Source organism: Camellia sinensis, chromosome 1, assembly GCF_055761805.1.
Source record: "Camellia sinensis isolate YWXY chromosome 1, ASM5576180v1, whole genome shotgun sequence".
Lineage (NCBI taxonomy): Eukaryota > Viridiplantae > Streptophyta > Magnoliopsida > Ericales > Theaceae > Camellia > Camellia sinensis.
Genome location: NC_138961.1, coordinates 120784095 through 120807375, shown reverse-complemented (window position 1 = coordinate 120807375; position 23281 = coordinate 120784095). Strand labels below are relative to the sequence as shown.

The following is a 23281-nucleotide window of genomic DNA, read 5'->3' as shown; positions in this document are numbered from 1 at the left end:
CCAAAATCACCAAACGACGTCAGATTAGTATGAAACTTGGCACACATGACTGCCTTGGCACGAGAGACTTGTGGAAGAAGATGGGACTCAAATCAGGTTCCTGGTTTGGGAGTTAGAGTCGAATTTCACTCGAGGCAAATTAGTTCATTGAAAAACTTAGAATTTAAGGTGTTGACACCCAAAAATTAGCAAACGGCGTCGGATTAGCACGAAACTTGGCAGACATGACCGCCTAGGCATGAGAGACTTGTGGGAGAAGACGACGCTCCAATCGGATTCCCGGTTTAGGAGTTAGAGCCAGATTTCACTCTAGGCAAACTAGTTCCTTAAGAAACTTGAATTCGAGGTTTTGACGCCCCAAAATCACCAAACGGGGTCAGATTAGCACGAAACTTGGCACACACGATCGCCTAGGCACGAGAGACTTGTGGGAGAAGACGAGGCTCTAATCGAGTTCTGGATTTGGAGTTTTCGATTTGGGAGTTAGAGCCGGATTTCGGTCTAGGCAAACTAGTTCCTTAAGAAATTTGAATTTGAGGTGTTGACGTCTCAAAATTACCAAACAGCGTTGGTTTGGCACGAAACTTGGCACACACGACGGCCTAGGCACGAGAGACTTGTGGGAAAAGACGAGATTTCAATCGGGTTCCTGGTTTGGGAGTTAGAGCCAAATTTTGGTTTAGGCAAACTAGTTCCTTGAGAAATTTAATTTGAGGTGTTGATGCCCCAAAATCACCAAACAGGGTTGATTTGGCATGAAACTTGGCACACACGACTGCCTAGGCACTAGAGGCTTGTGGGGAGAAGATGAGACTCTAATCGGGTTCCCGATTTGGGAGTTACAGTCGAATTTCACTCTAGGCAAACTAGTTCCTTAAGAAACTTGAATTCGAGGTGTTGACGCCCCAAAATCACCAAACGGGTTCGAATTAGAACAAAACTTAGCACACACGACTGCCTAGGCACGAGAGACTTGTGGGAGAAGACGGAGCTCAAATCGGGTTCCCGGTTTGGGAGTTAGAGCCGGATTTCGATCTAGGCAAACTAGTTCCTTAAGAAATTTGAATTTGAGGTGTTGATGCCCCAAAATCCCCATACGGGGTCGGTTTGGTACAAAACTTTTCCCACATGATCGCCTAGGCACGAGAGACTTGTGGGAGAAGACGGGACTCCAATCGGGTTCCCGATTTGTGAGTTAAAGTAGGATTTTACTCTAGGCAAACTAGTTCCTTAACATACTTGAATTCGAGGTGTTGGCACCCCAAAATCACCAAATGGGGTTGGATTAACATGTAACATGGCACACTGGACCGCCTAGACACGAGAGACTTGTGAGAGAAGACGGGACTCCAATCGGGTTCCCGGTTTGGGAGTTAGACCCAGATTTCATTTTAGACAAACTAGTTCCTTAAGAAATTTGAATTCGAAGTGTTGATGCCCCCAAATCACCAAACGGGGTTGGATTAGCACGAAACATGGCACACACGACCGCCTAGGCACGAGAGACTTGTGGGAGAAGACGAGGCTCGAATCGGGTTCCCGATTTGGGAGTTAGAGCTGGATTTCGGTCTAGGCAAACTAGTTCCTTAAGAAATTTGAATTTGAGGTGTTGACGCCCAAAATCACCAAACGGCGTCGGTTTGGCAAGAAACTTGGCACACACGACCGCCTGGGCACGAGAGACTTGTGGAAGAAGACGGGACTCCAATCAGGTTCCTGGTTTGGGAGTTAGAGCCGAATTTCGGTTTAGGCAAACTAGTTCCTTAAGAAATTTGAATTCGAGGTGTTTACGCCCCAAAATGACCAAATGGCGTCGGTTTGGCACGAAACTTGCCATACACGACCGCTTGGGCGCGAGAGACTTGTGGGAGAAGATGGGACTCCAATTGGTTTCCCGATTTGGGAGTTAAAGCCGGATTTCACTCTAGGAAAACTAGTGCCTTAAGAAACTTGAATTCGAGGTGTTGACGTCCCAAAATCACCAAACGGGGTCGGATTAGCACGAAACTTGGCACACACGACCGCCTAGGCACGAGAGACTTGTGGGAGAAGACAAGGTTCGAATCGGGTTCGCTGTGTGGGAGTTAGAGCCGGATTTCGGTCTAGGAAAACTAGTTCCTTAAGAATTTTGAATTCGAGATTTTGATGCCCCAAAATCACCAAACGGTGTCAGTTTGGTACGAAACATGGCACACACGACCGCCTAGGCACGATAGACTTGGGGGAGAAGACGGGACTCCAATCGGGTTCCCGATTTAGGAGTTAAAGCCGGATTTCACTCTAGGCAAACTAGTTCCTTAACAAATTTGAATTCGAGGTGTTGACGCCCTAAAATCACCAAACGGGGTGGGATCAGGACGAAACTTGGCACACACGACCGCCTAGGCACGAGAGACTTGTAGGAGAAGACGGCGCTCGAATCAGTTTCCCGGTTTGGGAGTTAGAGCCGGATTTTGGTCTAGGCAAACTAGTTCCTTAAGAAATTTGAATTCGATGTATTGACACCCCAAAATCACCAAACAGCGTCGGATTAGCACGAAATTTGGCACACACGACCGCCTAGGCACGGGAGACTTGTCGGAGAAGACGAGGCTTGAATTGGGTTCCCGGTTTGGGAGTTAGAGCCGAATTTCACTCTAGGCAAACTAGTTCCTTAAGAAATTTGAATTCGAGGTGTTGACGCCCCAAAATCACCAAACGACGTCGGTTTTGCACGAAAGTTGGCACACACAACCGCCTAGGCACGAGAGACTTGTTCCCTGTTTGAGAGTTAGAGCCAGATTTCACTCTAAGCAAACTAGTTCCTTAAGAAACTTGAATTCGAGGTGTTGACGCCCCAAAATCACCAACTAGCACAAAACTTGGCACATACGACCGCCTAGGCATGAGAGACTTGTGGGAGAAGACGAGACTCGAATCGGGTTCCCGGTTTGAGAGTTAGAGCCGGATTTCGATCTAGGCAAACTAATTCCTTAAGAAGTTTGAATTCGAGATGTTGATGCCCCAAAAGCACCAAACGGCGTCGATTTGGCACGTAACTTGGCACACACGACCGCCTAGGCACAAGAGACTTGTGGGAGAAGACGGCACTCTAATCGGGTTCCCGGTTTGGGAGTTAGGACTAGATTTCACTCTAGGCAAACTAGTTCCTTAACAAATTTGAATTCGATGTGTTGATGCCCCAAAATCACCAAACGGGGTCGGATTAGCACGAAACTTGGCACACACGACCGCCTAGGCACGAGAGACTCGTGGAAGAAAACGGGGCTTGAATTGGGCTCCCGATTTAGGAGTTAGAGTCGGATTTCGATCTAGGCAAACTAGTTCCTTAAGAAATTTGAATTCGAGGTGTTGACGCCCCAAAATCACCAAACGGCGTCGGTTTGGTACGAAACTTGGCACACACGACCGCCTAAGCACGAGAAGACGGGACTCCAATCAGGTTTCCGGTTTGTGAGTTAGAGCCGGATTTCTGTTTAGCCAAAATTATTTACTTAATTATCTTTGTAATTATATAGTAGTTAATTTTTTTTTATGTTTTTTTGTAATTAAAATATTAACACATAATTATATTGTCATTAATTATTTTTATTTTTTGTTTTCAGATATTTTCCCAGTAGCAGTTTGCTTCTTGTGGAATGCAGGCGTGTGAAGATTGCGACTAACTTTTGTTTTTGTTACCCCCGGAAAAATCATGACGAAAACTTTTGTTTTTGATTTCTGTTATTTTGAATTGTGAACAAATTATGTATTTAAACATTGTATATGTATTATGCAAAATTATGTAGTGGGATAATTTTGCTGATGTATTGTTATGAATGGAAGAATATTTTTTATTATGGATGAATTGTTATTTTTATACTGAAATTTTTATATTATTATGTAATTATCGGTTTCTTTTTTAGTTATTTTTCATTTAATACATGTAGTTTTCATATTTTTAATAATTTTATTGTATTTTTTTTTTTTAAGACGGCACCACACCGTCTCAAAAAACATTAGAGCCAGATTGTTTTTGCGACATAAGCAATGCTGTCGCAAAAGATATTGGCAATAGTTGAAAAAAACTTTTTGCGACGGTATTATTTACCGTTGCAAATAACCCTTTAGTGACGGCGTGTCGTGCTATCTCAAATAATCTTTTAACGACGGCACGTTACACGTCACAATAAAACTCTTTTGCGATGGCATTTTTGCCGTCGCAAATAAAACTTTTAGCGACGGCAACACAGTGCCGTCTCAAAAAATCTCAGATTTTTACATAATAATGCCGACAGCAGAATTCCGTCGCAAAAAAAGGCGACAGTATTGTGCCGTCGCTAAAACCTTTTAGCAACGCCCTTTATTGCGTCTCCCCACTTGCCGTCGCAAAAAAGTTTTTGAGACGGCATTTTGAGTATTTGCGACGGCATTTTGCCGTTTCAAAAAGTCAAATTTTTTGTAGTGCAATCAATGTACTATTGAAATAACAAAATAAGAACAACTCCAATAATATGTTATTGTTAATCTAACTACAGGGTCTTTTAATTTTTGTCAAAAAAACGATATAGAAAATAATTGATGGTGTTATACAAAAATTGTGAAACCCCTTTATATGAATACTTATCTCATTTTTGTTTGGTTGCACCAAAAAATTATTTTGATTATTACTCTCATCTATTGTTTGATTTTGTTCAAATTTTCATTTAGGGTTTCAAAATAATAAAAAATAATGATGTTGATGATGATGATGATGAGTTTTAGTAGGGTGAATTGGAGTTTTAGAGAGAGGAGGAAGAAAAAGAAGAATGAGAAGAAGAAGTGACGTTGATCTCTTGGAGAAGAATATATATAAATTTGAATAGAAATAACTATCCAGGGGGTATCATGAGAAAAAAAAAATTATTTTAGAGTTTAATATATTTTGTCTATATTAGTAAATTCATATTATGATATAACAAGAATTAAAATTTATGAATTTAAACTGAGCGTATTAAGACATTTTGGATTCAAATAGAATCCCCTATAGATGGTCTTATTTGTTTAATAATTATTTTAAAATTGAAATCCATTTTCAAATATTTTTGTTTTTAAATATATATTTCATTAGAAAGCCCGAATTCAACAATCACCAAAATCCAAATCCAAAACATTCCTAAAACAATGCATCAAACAAAAAAAGCCGTCTTTTTCTGTTATTAACAAAAATAAAATAATTCAACCTAAAAAAATTAAAAAAAACAGAAATAGAAATTATACTCCGGTGACCAGCTTCCATAGCTCCCGCAGCTACCTAACGTCGTTGTGGTGTCGCTCAATGATTGGTCGTTAAGCTCTCCTCCTCTCACCATCATGGCTGGTACGTACCTGTTGATGAGCCTTCCATGCATTTGCTGTGTCTGCCCTCTATTTTTTTTTTTTTTTTTTTTGGGTCTTTTTCGTCATCCTTTTAGGCATGGACATATCTGCTTTGAATTGTTGAAAGTTGGTTTCATAATTCTAAGACATTGTTTGGTTTATTAAAGTAAAAGTTAGAATCAAATTGTCAGAAATATCAATTTATATTTTTTTATTGAATTAAAAAAGAAGAAGAAGAGAGAATGATCATTTTATTGAAAGACTAATTAAAAAATAGTCATTCTAGTCTGATCCAAAATCATTTTAGAGAGCCAAACGTCAATTTAGAATTTTACTGTGAAAAATGTTGTGCGTATCATAATTAATTTATGTAAGACAGAATTCATATTTAGAATAAATCTAAATTACACATATTATATATTTTTTTAAATAAAATTTTCAATATTTAGAATTACTGTTGACAAGAACGGATTTAGAATTCTAATACAGGATGAACATACATACTAACAAAGATTTTAAAAATGAAGTATAGACTATAATATCAATTCATATATATAAACATTTCCTATATTTATATTAAATAATAAAATATAACAATTGTAGGACAATTTATTGACACTTTTGTTATATTTTGTCAAAAATATTAAATTATATACTTTGAATTTCATATTTCATAGGCACAATGATGTGGATCGTGCTACTATTTTATTTTTTTAAAACCTACGGACATTGAATTTGTATAATTGCATGGGTGGATGTAAAATCTGGAAGACATGAATGGAAAGCCTATTATGTGAAAGTGAGCTCATATGTTGAAGTGTTCCACTTTTATGGGAATAATATGCAATCTCTTCACAAGCTTGATAGCTAGACATCAAATTCTTGTTGGGCCAAATAAATTGCACATATTTTCATATTATTATTATTTAAATAGTTGCTGAGCTATTGCTTAAATTAAATCCCTATATGATTGGTGAAAGAGGATGCATACGTGATATTTTAGGAGTACTTAATAATTTTTCGTTATTAAACTTTGGTCTTGGGGCCTATGGTGTGTACCTCCTTAGGGTGCATACCATATGCACTTTATTACAAATTGTCATAATGTTGACATAAAATTTTGAAATATTAATCATAAAATGCATAATTTCATTATAAATTAGCGTATCAAAACATCCATTACAAAAGTTTCTAACTTGGTTATGATATTTTCTATTACACCAATTTATGACGAAGTTAAGCATTTTGTGGTTGATGTTACAAAATTTTGTGATAAAAAGTACATCAATTTGTGGTAGGGTGCATATGATATGGGTAGACACCTCAATTTTAACAGATCCTAAGACTTCATGTGTTTGTAAGCTTTCGTTGATGAAATGGTAATTTCTTATTCCATAGAGATACTTAAGTTTAGCAAGAGCGGCTGTGTAATCTCATTTTGGCTAAAAATAATCTTTCTATAAAAATGACCATTTTGTCCCTGAAATGTTTTTATCCAAAATTAACTTTTTGATCTCCACTAAGGAGGTAGAGATCTATTTGAGTTTGAATTGATAGATATTTTTAAAACATGAACTTATTTTATACAAAAATATCAATTAGAAATCAAATGGACCTACATAGGCAAAGAGAGGGTCCAAAAGCCCAAACCACGTACTTGTGCATGCATGCATGGCTTACATTTATTAAGGGCACGTGTGCCCGCACCTGGGGTGTAACGACCCCAAAATGGGTATAAGAAATCATCTTTATTTAATTATGAAATGATGTGTTTTAATTTAATTATATCTATTGGAATTGAAGCTTTATCTGTTGAGTTACGGATTTAAAATTGAAATTACCGACCTTTATGGGTTCAGAAATCAAAATTGAGTACTTGGGTATGTTAATGGGAATTTTTAAAACTATTTGGAAAATTAATTGGAAATCTAATTTGTTTGATTCGTTAATGCACATTTGGGTGGTTAACTTTATACTGCAAATTGAAGGCCTTAGAGGCTTGAGAAACCAGAACAGGGGACATATTTATGATCAGCACAATTTTTAGAATCATCTGGAAAGTGCAATTGAAATTTAATTTTGTGCGATTCGTAAGGGCGTGTTTGGCCCTCCTTATTTGTGATAAAGCTTATCTAATTAAATATATAGGTGTGTATGAGTTATATAAGTGGTGAACTCATCTTTTTGGAGTCAAAAACACCAAAATATTTAAAGAGAGAGAGAGGGAAGAGAGACAACTTTCCCAACATCCATGGAGGCTTTGAAGATGATTGAAGAAAATTGAAGGAAAAGAAAGAAGATCACCCATGGGACTTGGAGGAATTGAAGAGAGCTAAGAGATAGACAAGGATTGAGTTTGGTATGATAATCTATCTTGAAATCTTGTGTTTAGAGTATCAATTTGGCAAAATCATAAAGATCTTGGAAGATTTAAACCCATTTGGGGTTAAGGTTTATCTATGTATTTACTTGAGCTAATTTGAGGAATTAGAAATTGAGTTCTCTAATTTTGTTTATGAGTGGAGCTCAAGCTCATGGATATCATGAAATAAACTTTAGATTATGCAAGAATCGTGTGAATTTGTGGGTTATGGGTTGTGTTTTTAAGAACCTTAAAGATCATGAAAGATTAAGCATTAATTTTGAACTTTGAGAAAAAGATTGAATTGTTTGAAATGAAATTACACTTGGTTGATGTTAGTTTATTATGTTATAGGGCAATTTAACATGTTTTTGAGTGATTTATGTTAAGAACCAAGCTTAAAAATGGAAAAACCAAGTGTTGGAGCAAAACGAGCCATTTTCGGACTGCACACTGCCCAGAGCCACACGTGCGGCTCTGTTTCCCGCACGTGCGGGAGACAGCTTTGTCCAGCCAACTTTGAATAAGCATATCTTTTGCCTCGGGACTCCGTTTTGAGTGATTCTTGAGCCTAAAATCAAGCCCCGGAAGTCTAGTTTCCAATGGAAGTATCCTCACTCCCAAATTCTAAATAAAGAAATAGTTATGCCCAAATTAGTGACGACTGTTCACTTTCTGTTAACCAATTTTATACCATTTCTTCACCTAAACCATTTCCCATTGATTTCTCCTGTTTTCTGAGACATGGAGTATAACTTATTAAGGAAAAATGAGCTTGGTACCACCATGGCTAATTGATTGAATGATCAAAGAGAATAAGTAAAGGATCGAGTATAATCTTATATTATGTGTTGTGCACTGTACTTGTAGGTCGAGACGAGGACATCGTTCCACCGCTATCAGAGACCTACCACTGTGAGTAATAGTACTGTAGCTGTACATTTACCTTCCGTTAGTAATTCTTATTATTAACGTTCTGTTCTTCGCAAATTAATTACGTTAACTGTTATGAATGATTGGGAATTGTAGATTGCCTATGTCTCTGCATGAATTAATACTGTACAAATTCGCGACAGGAAGCAATTGTGAACATAAGCCCCACCTACTAAGAACATGATGTTTTGAATATCTTATAATGAATCATCGAAATGGCTAATCGGATAGAATTATGGTTATCTTTATATGTTAATAGTTATTACTAATGATTTGTTATATGTAAGACAACTATGTCAACTTGTGATAAACCATGGGAAAATTTATGTGCACCATTGTGAACGATATTCCTATGAGTCTGGGATTATTCTGTTCTATTTATCCGTTTCGTTTATGCTATGACATGATATAATTGATTTCTGGAATGGAACAAAGTGCTGTACGAAACTAAGTGCTGCAATGCGAGCTACCTCTAGAATCCGTACGAGCCACCTCTTGAGTCCATACATATGTGAACTGAGGCCTATGGCCGTTTTGAGAAAGTTATGAGGCTTATGGCCATTCTGTGACATATGTGAGGCCTATGGCCAATATGTGACATCTGGTCCTATGGCCATTCTGTATGATCTGTTGTATGAAACAAAGTGTTGCACGGAACTAAATGCTGCAATGCGAGTCACCTCTAGAATCTGTGCGAGCCACCTCTTGAGTTCATACATGCATGAAGAGGGCATAATGCCGATCTGTTTAAGGGCTGATTGCCATTCTGTTTAAGGGCTTAATGCCACTCTGTTCAAGGGCTTAAAGCCATTCTGTTTAAAGATTGGGGCCAAGGCCGTTCTGAAAATGTTTACAAGACAAGAGTAATTATATGACCTTTGCACTTATATACGTTATGAATATTACAACTCAAGTTTAACCATTAAATTGTTTGAGTGCTATTATTCACTGAGCTTTGCTCATTTTGTTTTATTTATTTTTCTGTAGGTGAGTCATCGGGGATTGACACTAGAGTTGTACCAAGGTTCACCTGTCTGCCAAGACACCTGGGGTATGTCTCCACGTGGAGGCCTTAATTTATTGTTGGGAGTCATATAAATTAGTAAGTCTTATGTGAGTGTGTGTGAGATCTATATAAATTCTGTGGTTGTATATGTATATTTGGAATGTATTTAAATGCTTAAATCCAATTAAACCATCATGTATGCACAAGCTCAATGGATGTTGTCTTTTATTGATATTGCTTCCGCCTAAGGCCCCATATATGGTTAAATATTATTTTAAAATTTTGTTTTAAGGCCTATGTACAGGCTGGTCATGGACCAAACTTTTAGGGACAGGTTTGGGTCGTGACATGGGGGCCTAGCTATACGCTTGGCCATATCGGATTTGCACAGCCACGCATGGGTCACACGGTCGCACAAGCTATGTGAGCAGCTTGTCTAGCCATACAACTTATTGGCAGTGCTAAGTGAGTTTTAACTTTGAATTGTTCGGAAGGCGCAAGGAGAAATCGATGCGAAACCCTAGGGCGACCTAAGACATTTCAGAACCTTCTCCCTCAATGTATATGTACCCCCCATCTTCCCCTCTTTGAGAGAGGTAAACTTTTTGCTAAGTGTTGAGAGTTTTAAGAGAGAAACATCACTCCTCTTTACCTAAAACTCTTAGCTCCAAAATTTCTAACCCTAGCAGTAGCTCTTAATAAACCTAAAGGGCATCTAAGGTCTAAAATGAAGCAACTAAAGTGCAGCCAAAACCTGAGGAAAGCTTCAAGCAAGGATTCCAAAGCGTTTCTAGCCTTTTCTTACTATTTTCTTGTGTTTTCTACAAAGCGGTGAGTAAGTTTACTATCCTTGACTTATTTCAATAGTTTTTAGTCCTTTATCTTTGTACATAATCATGTTAGGGTGTTAGTTTTGCATGTTCACCATGTAGTCTCATAGTTTTGCATGCTTTTTCGCTTTATTTTGCATGTTTTGTTTGAGTTATATAAACAACATGTTTAGGTTATTATAGCTTTCATATTTGCATGCGTGAGGTTCGGTTTAAACATCATGCATATTAGTTTAGCACTGTTTATTTTTTATTTGCCTTATTTGCATTAAATCATGTTAGTACCCTTAAATCGGGCCTATGTTGCATATTTGTGTGTTTAGGAGCATGTTTAGGATCATCATACTTTGATTTGTTCTTATCATGCATGGTAAGAAGATTGGCGGTGGAATACGGTGAGTTTTCTCTTCTTTCATGGCATATGCTTGTTTTTGGTTTATTGTTTTCAGTAATCCAAGTCTACTTGCCTTTGTTATGTAAAATTGTGTATTTTGAATGTTTTCATGAATATTGCTTAGTTTAGATCTTATTTATGGCCATTGGGAGTTAAAAAAGAAGTTGTTTTTTTTTTTTATGGAAAATATAGTTGTTTTATGAAAATATGTTTAGCAAAAAGTTGTATTCAATGGATCTAAATTGAGTGATATTTATTATTCAATCACGTAGTTTAGGTTTAGTAATGGTTTTTAGGGTTAATAATGAAGTGTGTGAAACCTTTAATCACTAAAATCACAAAATAGAGAGTTAGTAGAGGCTAATCTCCAGATTGGGCAAATGGGGATGCTTTCATTCAATAACCTTCCCCTTTTGTACCTTAGTTCCCGAACCTTGATTATTTGGTTATGACGAATCAGGTCTTATACTTAGTTTTCATCGTTAATGGTTTTTTAATTCCCCTTAAAATTAAGTGGTGACTCTCGAATGCAAGTTGCTATAACACTGGGTGGAAATACGCCTTATACCCAAAAAGGCACGATGTCTACAGTTAACAACTCTGCTGGGGACTTAACAGAACTTGACTTGAAAATTTCTATTATGTGATTTTAGTTATTAATTGTTTATTGCATTGCATCATTGTGGGTTTAGAAAACCACTCTGTTACTTAATATCCCAGATGGCTTGCCACTCACGAGCTATGTTAAATTCACAAGTAAACGTTAGAATTTGGCTATAAATACCATTTTATCACTCCTTTGCACATCCAAGGTGGCGTGAGAGGTATATTGATAGTCATAGATGATGTACACTTTGATTAAACCTACATTTCCATATTGAAAGCTTTAGAACCTATCAAAATTCAGACAGAAAACTCACCTAATTCATGTTATTTGATGGTTGTTTTGTATGATTTAGAGAAACCCCATATCTACTCTCACAATTAGGATAGGAAACCCTAACCCCAATAGGCATTGAATGCAAAATTTGTGCATATGTGGTATTTTGTTACAATTGAAAGAGTAGAGTTTGAGTTCCAGTGAATCAATAAGATTGGCAGTCATACAGTTTGATCAGGGTTATAATTATGCAAGAACAGTTTGAGTAGAATGGGGGTTCTGCAATTAGTGGCTGACTAGGAAACAATTTCTTAGTTATAGAATTTGAGTAGAGTTGTAATTCTACAAGTAAGAATCTATCAAAAGACTATCCTTTAAATGTTTAAATTTGAGTTGAATTATAATTCTATAAAGAAGTGTTTGAAAGATAAACAATCATGGAGACATTGAGTTCAAGTAGAGTTCTTGAATCATGACAGATAATTGAGAAACATTTTCTTAATTATTGAATTTGAGTAGAATTTTGATTTTTTCCAACAGTGTTTGATTAGGAAGCGATGACCTGATTATTCACTTCTTGTAAAACTCTTAACTCTTCAAAGGATATAGATAAAGAGATAGTGACTTGATTATTCACTTTGAATGAAACCCTAACTCCATGAATGAATTCAAATGGGAAACAGTGACTCAATTACACACTTTGAATAGAATCCTAATTCCTTAAATAAAGATCAGATTGAAAGGATAATCGCTTGGTTGATCACTACAGGTATAACTCTAATTCCTCAAAAATTCTCTTATTTTGAAACTATTATCTAGTTAGAATTTGTAGATTTAGTTTTAATGGTAAGTTCGAGGAGTATTTGACTGGGGATCATCTACCTATTTGATAGGATATTTGTAGTCATTGGTCCAAGAAAAGAAATTCCTTAAGCCAAGTGGGTCAGTCTCAATCATTTTCACATACTTAAGTAACATTTCTAGTTGGCCAATGTCTCAGCAACATAAACTACTTGACCTAACTGTTCTACTTCAAAAGACAAACCTCTCCTAGGAAACTCATGAAGATCTAGCTAGCACTAAAGCAGTAGACAACTGTTTGGTTCAAGAAGCAAAAGATGGGCTAGTTAAAAAAGGTATGTGGTAGGAAGAGGAAGTCCTTCACCTTGCTCATATGGACGAAACTTAGGGGAATGTCTTGTTGGATTGGTACATGGAGGAAATGGACCACCTTACCAACAGTGGACAACATTTCAAGCCTTCATTTCTCAAGCAAGGAGAAGTTTCAAACATGTCAAAAGGAATAGGAAAAGAGCATGAAGAAGACGCCATGATGAGACAATTGAAGAAGATTCAAGTAGACATTTCTATTTGGGGAGTCCTCATGGCCTCTTATGAACATCATTGCCACTACTACAAATATAGATAAAGATCACACTTTTTTAGTGTGATGTATGTTTTTTAATCACACCGTTTAAGTTTTATTAAAGTGTGGTCTTTAGGAGTGTGATTAAAAATGGTCATTTTTAATCACACTTTTTAAGTGTCATTAAAAAATGCTTTCATCACATCTTTTAAGTGTGATTAAAAACATTTAGATCACACCTTTTAAGTGTGGTTAAAAACATTTAGATCACACCTTTTAAGTGTGATTAAAAACTTTAGTTCACACCTTTTAAGTGTGATTAAAAACTTTAGATCACACCTTTTAAGTGTGATTAAAAATATTTAGATCACACCTTTTAAGTGTGGTTAAAAATATTTAGATCACACCTTTTAAGTGTGATTAAAAACTTTAAATCACACATTTCAAGTGTGATTAAAAACATTTAGATCACACCTTTTAAGTGTGATTAATAATTAATAAAACCTGTGATAAAAAAAAATTGACATATTTAAAGAATAATCAATATTATTTTTGCACGCGCATTTGAATAATGCAATACACACTATATACTATATTTTGAATCACAACCATATATTGAATGAAATAATATCATATATTTCATAAATGAAAGTTAAATGTTTAAAAGTATATACAAAGAAATTAATAAAAAAAAATTAACTGTGATTACATACATTAAAAAATAAAAAATAAAAAACTTGAAAAAAATAAGTTCTTGAATTCTTTGACCATATTTTACATCTCTCCAAGAAATTTCTGACCTGAAAAATAAAAAAAACAAATTAATTTAAAAACCGCCAGAAGCATATAAATAAACTTACTAATTAATTTATAAACTTACATTTAGATCACACCAAAAATAATGTAATTTATCCAGTTGTTAAACTGCCCCAATCCTTTCCCCACAGCCACCAAAACGGAGTGATATACTGACCACTAAAACTAACACAAACAATCCACTACCAATTTTGACATAATAAGGAACACAAACTACAATAAATAAAATTCATCTCATCAACTACCTCTGTAATAAGCGACGATTTGGCTCTGGGAATGTTTCACATATAGCCTCACGCATAGCAGCAACTCTCCTGCCACGATCAGTTCCTAAATCACAGTGGAATAGCCCAATTATGGAATGAAAAACCCAAAACTTTGAAAGAACATTAATTCAACTTATCCAAGATACAAATACAGCATCATAAAACAAAATGTACCAAATTCACCAAGTACTGCCACGACATCTGAAAAACCTTTCGTATTACATATAGGAAGAATTTTAGTTGATTCACACATAAACAATAATAAATCAAAGAAGATTCCAAAATTCAAGAATTTTTTTATGTATGCATATAGGTAAAGCAAGTGACCAACATAAACACCATTAGAGGTAATATTTAAAAAAAAAAAACAATAATAATTTTAAAATATATATTATTAAAAAAAAAAAGGAATAAGAAGAAGACAAGTTGGGAACATCAACCAATGCCAAAGATGAAGAAAGCTCAATACAGGAACAGATCCAATTGAAACAAACTCCAATGAAAAACTCACGACGTGTTTCCAGTAGCGCATTGCAGCAAGATGCTGGTACTGGAGATGATGGTAACTCCCGAAGAACATACTGGAACAATGCCATACAGGAAACAGTAAATAAAATAACCTAGGTTCTAGAAACTTGTTGCCTATGAGATTTTTTTTTTTGTGTTTTCCACTGATTGAAGGAGATACCTTGACACAATCAGCTATAACATGTGCATCCTCCTCTGAAGAAAAGTCATTTTTTCCTGAAATATAGAAGAGGACAAAAACAAGTCAACCATGGTGGGTTACTACAAATAATATATGTGAGTGTGTGTATATAAAGAAACTACCCCCAAAAAACAAAATTGAGCTCCTTTTCAATAATAATCACTCAGTAAACTGGATCCTTTCTTTACCATTATTTTAAAATACTTTTTCAACAATATTGTTGGCACTATCCCTGATTCACTAATAAATGCACATTTTTCATCCAAAAGAAATTATAAGTACATATGTATGCATACTGCGTGTGTTAAAGGGACTTCATTTCAGTGCATGACAGAAATTTCAATAAAATGATACAAATTCCTGGTGGAAAACAGAAAAGCTAATGATTAGTAACCATATTCTCACCACCCACATCCTCAAGATTGGTAACTGAAAATTCACTCATATAACACTTTACTATAAGCAGAAAGATGAGAAGGAGGCCAATTGAGAGTCATTTTTTAAACACTTTCCTATTTCTGAAAATTGAAAATTAAAAAGGACCAGTAAAAATGCACTTGACATACCTTTTTTAAACCCAAAAAGAAAAAGAATAACTATCTTGAAATCGGTCCAAAAAAGACTGCACTTCAATATTTTGATCATTTCATTTTCAATAACACATTTGAAAAACCCTGCCAATATATATACACAAACCTTGTGTACAGAACCCAGTACCCCCCCTTCTCTCTCTCTCTCTCTCTCTCTCTCTCTTCCACACACAAAAAAAACAAAAAAAAAAAAAAAAAAAGACACTACCTAAAATAGGTGTAACAATGAAGACATAGACATGTAATCACGAGGACCCAAGAATCCAAGCAAACTAACCCTGCTCATACTCTCGAATTCGACGTTCAACATCATCAACATAGGCAGCTTGCCGCAATATCCCCTCTACTTTGACTCCTGGAACATTACTGTCAAATGATTAGAGACAAACAAGCAAACTTGCACACAAATAAGTAGACATTTCTATGCCAAAATTATTAGGGGAGGATGATTTATAAATTGGTTTTAGTGAATACAAACATAGCCTTTGGTAAAGGTTCAACTTAATAAAATTTTGAGGCCAAATGCAGGAAGGATAGAAGAGAAAAACCAATTGAAAACTACAGTTAAATACTGATGGGTTATAATAGGCCCTGCAAAGGTAACTAATACAGAACGAAGATGAGAAGCAAAGAATTTCCACAATAGTTGGGATATCAGAGGTGCAGGACATGTAAATAGACCAAAAAGATTAGAACATTGTCTCTTTTTTTCTTTGGGGAGGTAGGATATGTTGATATTATGTTCTTTACCACTCACGAATGAGCGTTTTCTGGCACAAAAATCTATATTCATTAGGTGTTCCCTATCCGAATTTTCCGATCTCTTTGTTGCAATTCCATGAAGAGAGTATCATACAGTGTGAACATCCCAGCATGAAATGTACGAAAATCTGTAGGTTGACAATAAAATCATAATACCATGTTATACAAAAATAACTAAAAGCTCCTTGATCCCCTTATCATAATATCTTGTTTCTACAGGAAATGGAACACTTGGGATTACTTTGTAATGATGCCTATATTACAAGGCTTTACCATATTTTGAGGCTGCCAATGAGCTACCACTACTAAAATCAGAAACTTCTCATGTATAGTGCCTGGAACATTCCATGGAATATTGGAATAAACAATAGTTAGATACACTAACATGAACTAAAAACAAGGGGGAAAGCACACAAAGCCAACAGCACTCATAATATAGCTATCACCTTGCCGAACTTGAAGCCTTTTTTTGAATCCTAAAATGGCATGTGCAGAAGGATTTATCTCCAACCTTTTCTATCTATCCTTAGAAACAAAAGGTTAGAATTTAGAAAAGGTTGGAGATAAATCACATAAGTGACAGTAAACAGAGGTATCTCACCATGCTCTTCCACAAACCTAAGGGCTTTCTCCAAGAAAGATGGGGTTCCATCTATATCTTCCAAAGCAAGTAAAATTGGCCGACCAATGACCAAGGATTTCACCGGCTGCCTATCCTTCACTATAGAGAATAAAAAGAAAAGGAGAAAGAGGAAAAAAATCAATTTTTCAAGAAAGTTGAGAACAATGCAAAGAGTAAAGTTTTACAGGTTCAGAACAATACCAAATCAACATATTAGGAAAAGAAAACAATCACTGATTTTCTATTTCAAGTCCATGAAATAAATTGATGACATCAACAGAGCAGATTAAAGGAAAATCACAACTAGTGAACCCCCCCCCCAAAAAAAAAAACAATGCATCAAAATTTACATACTAAAGGAACTATCATAGTAATTTCCTCTGCACATCAGCACTAGCAGCAGTCATCAAGTTCATGTTAAAAAATTTATGTGTTACACAATAATTGAAGAAGCAAAAGCAAGCATCTTCCCCCACTATCAAAAAGGTCAACTCTGTCCGTATGCAACCATAGATATAGACCAGAATAATGGCTTGGAACCCAATCAAAGCTAGGGTTATATCCAACATAATATTGCTCATTCAAGGGACTGCTTTATGAACTTGGCCATTAAGTCATACACAATAACTCTACTGCAGAAGACCTGAAAATATGTGGTAATTCAAGGAGAAAAACTGTTACACGCAATTATAAAACCTGGGGGCATACATTGATCCACATAACCATCAAATGTGTCGGCCTGGTCATTCCTGAATATGCCATTTTGCCCCATCACAAGAGTGGCACTTGGTGCTAGTGCCAAAGCCTCCTCAAGTGCAGCTTTCCACTCGTATAAATCCTCCAAAGTTTCAGCCTGCAGCAACAAAAGCTATAATTATTTTGATTCTCCACACAAATAGTATAAAGCTACAAAAGATATTGATACCCTTGTAGAAGCCAAAATAAATCATCAAGGCATGAATGATTTCAAACTTTCTTAAGCTAGAATAATTTAATAATAAAACAAAAAAGTGATCTAAAACTCAAGATATGCACTTGTAGAAAATGACAATATTATTTGAGAAACAAGACATTTAATAAAAGATTAGATACTAAGCACGACATAACAAAGTGAGTAGGGGCAATATGTATACATCCACTCACTTATAGATCAATGTATTGTGCTAGTCTAAAACAATACAGTCTACACCATTCAAGTTTTTTCGGTGTCACTTATAGATCCACTCACTTCTCTCAAATTATTTCCAGCAAAATACACATTAAACTCCCCTTGCTATTTTTTTGCTTCTTTAGAATCTTTGCTAATTGAATCTAGGTGTGAAATGATATACATAAAACTATGAAAAACTCTAGTTCTATCAAACCTTATGAACAAAATTTCCTTATATATGCCTAAAACACAAACTTATGAAACACCAAACATAAGCAAAATTAAAGCAATTATAGCAATTATAGTCCATTTCATTCCATATTACACCAAACATAAGCAAAATTATGAAAATCATATTCCAAAGTAGCAAAACCAAACAATACCAAACAATGTCATTGAAATCTCAAGTTCATTTTATTTGATACAAGACACCAAAAACACTAGTCGAAATTGTAAAATGAAGATCTCTCTTTTATGACCAAACTTGTGGAACAAAAGTGAAAAATAAACAAATAACATAACAGAGCAAAATTAAAGCAATTATAGCAATTATAGTCCATTTCTAAACCCTTTTTTTCTCCTATTTTGTCAATCTTTATTTTGGACCTTTTTAATAAAATATTGAATTCCTTTAAACAGATTCAGATTAATAAAATATTAATACATAATATGATACAATACTCAACTCAGAAAAATAGAAAAACAATACTCAATTCGTATCCCAATTTGACAACTATGGAAATGATATTTACAACTAAGATTTTTTCTACATACTTTCATCATATTCTTTTCCTCATTGTTTTCCATGTTAACAACACAAAGATTGATGATTTCCCTTGCATTTCCTTTTCCTTTTCCTCAAAAAATTGATGAGCCAAACAGAGGATTAGTAATCGTATCCGAGGACGGACAATCACGAATGATTTTGCAGATTGACAAAATTATTCCAAAGCATGATTTTACTAAAGAAGAAAAATAGCACAGAATTTTGTAATAGGTCATGAAACATAAGCAATCTTGAGTAATTGATAGAGAAGCTTATGGCTACCTTACAGAACCGATATTTCTTTTCTCCTGGGCCAAAAATGATATCTTTCACAACTTTATTCCCATCAGATTCCTATTCATGTCATACAATCAATTCCAATGATATGAGATACAAAGATAATGAGAAAAGTACACAGTCTAATGTCAAATAAAAATAATAAAAACAGTAATGATAAGCAAATATATAAAATATCAAAAAAAAATATGTACCAGTACTAGATTATACAAGCCCAACAGAAACAAACCAAATCCCTATTTTGACCATCCACTAGTTCTTTTGATCACCAGTGGTCTGAATGAACTTGATGTGGAAATGTAGTAATTTTCCTCATCAAAGAAATTTCATTTGGTTCAGTGTCATAGGCCTGCCAATTTAAACTGGAAATTTTCCTCTTATCAAATAATGTCACTAACTGCAATAAAATGATATTACTTTCTCTGCAATAGGAATGATTAGGCAAGGGCTCAAATTTCTACTATGTACAAAACGAAGAAAACAAAACTTTCATAATGTACAGCAATTCGTGTTACATAAAACAAAATCATACATTTAAGATTGCAGCAATCTGACCCCAAAACAAAGGTACCTCACAATGCTGAGGGATAAAATCAACTAATCTTGTTTCTTAGGCATTTGAGTTTCTAGCATTTCTTTCTTCAATATCCTTGCTAGTTCATCATTCCCTTGTTTTGAGTTTCTAGCATTTTCTTAGGCATTACATGAAGATTGGCTTTAGAAACAAATCCCTTCATAAACCCACTTTAATATTTTTTAAACAAAAAACCATTCAAAAACACATTTAAATATAAATTTGTAAGAAATTTATCAAATTTCAACTCTAACCTTATAACTACTTGTAGCCCTTAGCCCACTCATATTTGTTGAGGATCTGAAATCTGAAAATTAACCATGATAGGGAGCACAGTAACATACCAATGCACTAAAAACATCAAGCAACCAAGAAGCAAACATGATAGCAAAAGAAAAAATGTGATTGTGCTCCAATTAATGATTTATCAACATCAACACAACAAAAAAACAAAAAACAAAAAACAAAAAAAAAAAAAACAAAAAAGAAAAGAAAATCTGAAATCAAACACCCACCTCCGCTGTATCCACCACCACCGGTCAATCACCCACCTCCGCCGTATCTACCACCACCCACAACAACACCCCCCAATTTCCATTCCCTAACCTCAACAACATCACACTCCTTATCAACCACAATCTCATCCAATCCAGACCCCAAAAATAACATTCGATCCAACGAATCTAATCTCGAATCAAAACCCTCCTCTCTCTCTCTCCTCCTCCTCCTCTTCCTCCATTGCAATTGCCGGCAATAGTAGTCTTCATTTGGAGACCGACAGCTCTCTGAGATCAGTCTCTGACATCGATCTGGTCATTTTCTTCCCCAATTCGTCGATCGGAGAAACTAAGACCATCGAGACCGATCGAGTCTTTGGGATTTGAAAAGAAATCTATCTCTCTGGGGATGTTGAGGACTCTTTCGAATGTGGAAGCCATGAATTTAGAACTGGATTTGATGCACTTCGAAGAAGCATTGTAAGTTAAAAACCCTAGTTCTAGTTTTGAGATTTGTGTATCGACATGTACAGAAGTAAGGGGAGAGAGAGAGAGAGAGAGAGAGAGAGAGAGATTTGAAATTTGAATTCTAAGACGTGAGGCTGAGACCAAAAAAACAAAAAAGGGTGTGATCTTGTGCCATCTGAACCATTGAAATATTGTATCATCTGAGCCGTCCACGTATATATACAATCTATTAGTGATTTGCAACCGTTTCCATCCATAAAAGCTATTAAAAAGTCACACTAAAAATAAATATAATCACATGTTAAATAGAATGTGTGATTAAAAAAAAATATATAATTACATTTAATTAAAAAATAATATAAAAAATAAATATTATCACACTCAATTAAATTAAATATGATTAATATATCAATCTAATTTTTTTATCATATTTCTAATAAAAGTAAGATATTTTAATTTGTTAGAGCGGGAATGGAAAACAAAAATAGGCGGGAATAAAAAAATATTTTTTTTTGTCAAAAATGAAATTTAAATACAAAATAATGTCGTTTAACTTTTTTTTTTTTTTTTTTGCGACGGGAGTTGCCGTCGTCAAAAAAAAATATTTTTTGTTAAAATATATTTTTTTTGTAATTAATGATTTTTTTTTTTTTTTTTTTTTGTAGAGGATAGAAAGTGGCAGTAGTGGTGAAGGTGGTGGATAAGAGATGATGGTGGTGGTAGTGGTAGCGGCGAAGGAGATTAATGGTGAAGTTGTGGTAGTGGTAGAGTAGATGAAGTGGCAAGGGTGAATGAGAGGTAATGGTAGTAGTAGTAGCAGTAGTAGTGAAGGTGGTGGATAAGAGATGGTGGTGGTGGTGGTGGTGGCGGCGAAGGAGATTAGTGGTGAAGTTGTGGTAGTGGTAGAGTAGATGAAGTGGCAAGGGTGAATGAGAGGTATTGGTAGTAATAGTGGCAGTAGTGGTAGTGGTGGCAATGGTAGTAGCAATGGTAGTCGTAGAGGTGAAGTGGCGACAGTGGTAGTAATGGTGGTAGTGGAATGACGTTTGCAGTAGTGGTGAAGGTAGTAAAGGAAATGGGTGGTGAGAGAGAGAAAAATGAGTGAGAGGCAGATAGAGGAGAGAGAGAGATAGAGAGAGAGAGAGAGAGACAAAGACAGAGTAATGAGCAAGAGAGAGACAAAGTGGTCGCTAAAAGTGCATTTTCCTGTAGTGGATAGATAAATCGAGAGGGAGCTCAGTAAATAGAGAAGACAGAAGGGAGAGAGTGAGCAACGCGAACATAGTGGGAGAGAAAGAGAGAGAGAGAAAGAGAAGAGAGAGAGAGGGACAAAAAGATAGAGAGTGAGAGACAGAAAAAAGATAGAGAGAGAAGAGAGATGAACGATAGAGAGATAGAGAGAAGAAAGATGAACAAGAGAGAGAGAAGAGAGATGAACGAGAGAGACAGAGAAATATGAGAGAGATAGAGAGAAGAGAGATGAACGAAAGAGACAGAGAAAGAAAAGAGATGAGAGAAGAGATAGATGAGTGAGAGACATAGAGAGAGAGAGACAGATAGACAGAAAGAAAAGAGTGATGAGTGAGAGAGAGAAAGAGAAGAGAGAGAGGAAGATGAAAAAATAGGTGAAAAGATATAGACAAAGAGAGAGGGAGAGAAAAAAAGAGCGAAAAGAGATAAATGAGAGAGAGACAGAGAGAGATGAGCGAGAAAGATAACGAGAAGAGAGATAGAGAAGAGAGACAGAGAGAGATGAGAGAGATAGACAGAGAGAAAGAGCGAGAGACAGACAGACAGACAGAGAAGAGTGATGAGTGAGAGTGGGAGAGAGACAGAGAGAAGAGAGATAGAGACAGAGAGATAGAAAGATGAAAACATGGGCGAAAAAGTTCCGTGTCTAAAGCCTCATTTTCTAGTAGTGAGTCATCTCTATCATTCATTGGTAGAATAGAGGCGCGGATTTGGGAATTGTATATTTTATATAAAAATCAAATTGAAATATTTTATACAATCACACCTATTTAGGGAGTGTGATTAAAAAGTAGTAATGTATATATAATCACACTTTAATTAAAATGTGTGATTAAAAAAAATATATATAATCACACTTATTTAAAAAGTATGATTAAAAAGTAGTAGTGTATATATAATCACACTTTAATTAAAAGGTGTGATTAAAAAATATATAAATAATCACACTTTAATTAGAATGTGTGGTTAAAAAATATCTATATAATCACACCTATTTAAAAAGTGTGATTAAAAAGTAGTAGTGTATATATAATCACACTTTAATTAGAAGGTGTGATTAAAAAATATATAAATAATCACACTTTAATTAGAATGTGTGGTTAAAAAATATCTATATAATCACACATATTTAAAAAGTGTGATTAAAAAGTAGTAGTGTATATATAATCACACTTTAATTAGAAGGTGTGATTAAAAAATATATAAATAATCACACTTTAATTAGAATGTGTGGTTAAAAAATATCTATATAATCACACCTATTTAAAAAGTGTGATTAAAAAGTAGTAGTATATATATAATCACACTTTAATTAGAAGGTGTGATTAAAAAATATATAATTAATCACACTTTAATTAGAATGTGTGATTAAAAAATATATATATAATCACACTTGTTTAAAAAG

At 35.1% G+C, this 23281-nt stretch overlaps 1 protein-coding gene across 7 annotated transcripts; it reads right to left on the bottom strand.

Annotated features, from left to right (window-relative positions):
* Window positions 1-13721: 13721 nt before the first annotated feature.
* Window positions 13722-20752, bottom strand: LOC114257291 (rho GTPase-activating protein REN1-like). 7 transcript variants are annotated; one of them, XM_082883374.1, is made up of 11 exons: window positions 20176-20749; window positions 19281-19448; window positions 19072-19143; window positions 18798-18874; window positions 17582-17726; window positions 16853-16972; window positions 15767-15844; window positions 14879-14934; window positions 14702-14771; window positions 14170-14254; window positions 13722-13908 (listed from the first exon to the last, which is right to left on the bottom strand). In XM_082883374.1, exons 4-11 carry the CDS (start codon window positions 18828-18830, stop codon window positions 13761-13763), a joined length of 735 nt encoding a protein of 244 aa, XP_082739500.1. In that variant the 5' UTR covers window positions 18831-18874; window positions 19072-19143; window positions 19281-19448; window positions 20176-20749; the 3' UTR covers window positions 13722-13760. The 7 variants fall into 7 exon arrangements, with proteins under 7 accessions (XP_082739500.1, XP_082739504.1, XP_082739497.1 ...); XM_082883378.1 differs by lacking the exon at window positions 20176-20749 and adding an exon at window positions 19642-19863; XM_082883371.1 differs by lacking the exon at window positions 19281-19448.
* Window positions 20753-23281: the final 2529 nt, after the last annotated feature.

Coding starts and splice junctions, on each gene's coding strand:
- LOC114257291 (XM_082883367.1), bottom strand. CDS start 19,947: ATGAGTGGGCTAAGGGCTACAAGTAGTTATAAG. Junction 15,845..16,852: donor TAGGTTTGTGGAAGAGCATG/GTGAGATACCTC, acceptor GTAATGTTCCAG/GAGTCAAAGTAGAGGGGATA. Junction 13,909..14,169: donor AATCGTCGCTTATTACAGAG/GTAGTTGATGAG, acceptor TTTATTTTTCAG/GTCAGAAATTTCTTGGAGAG.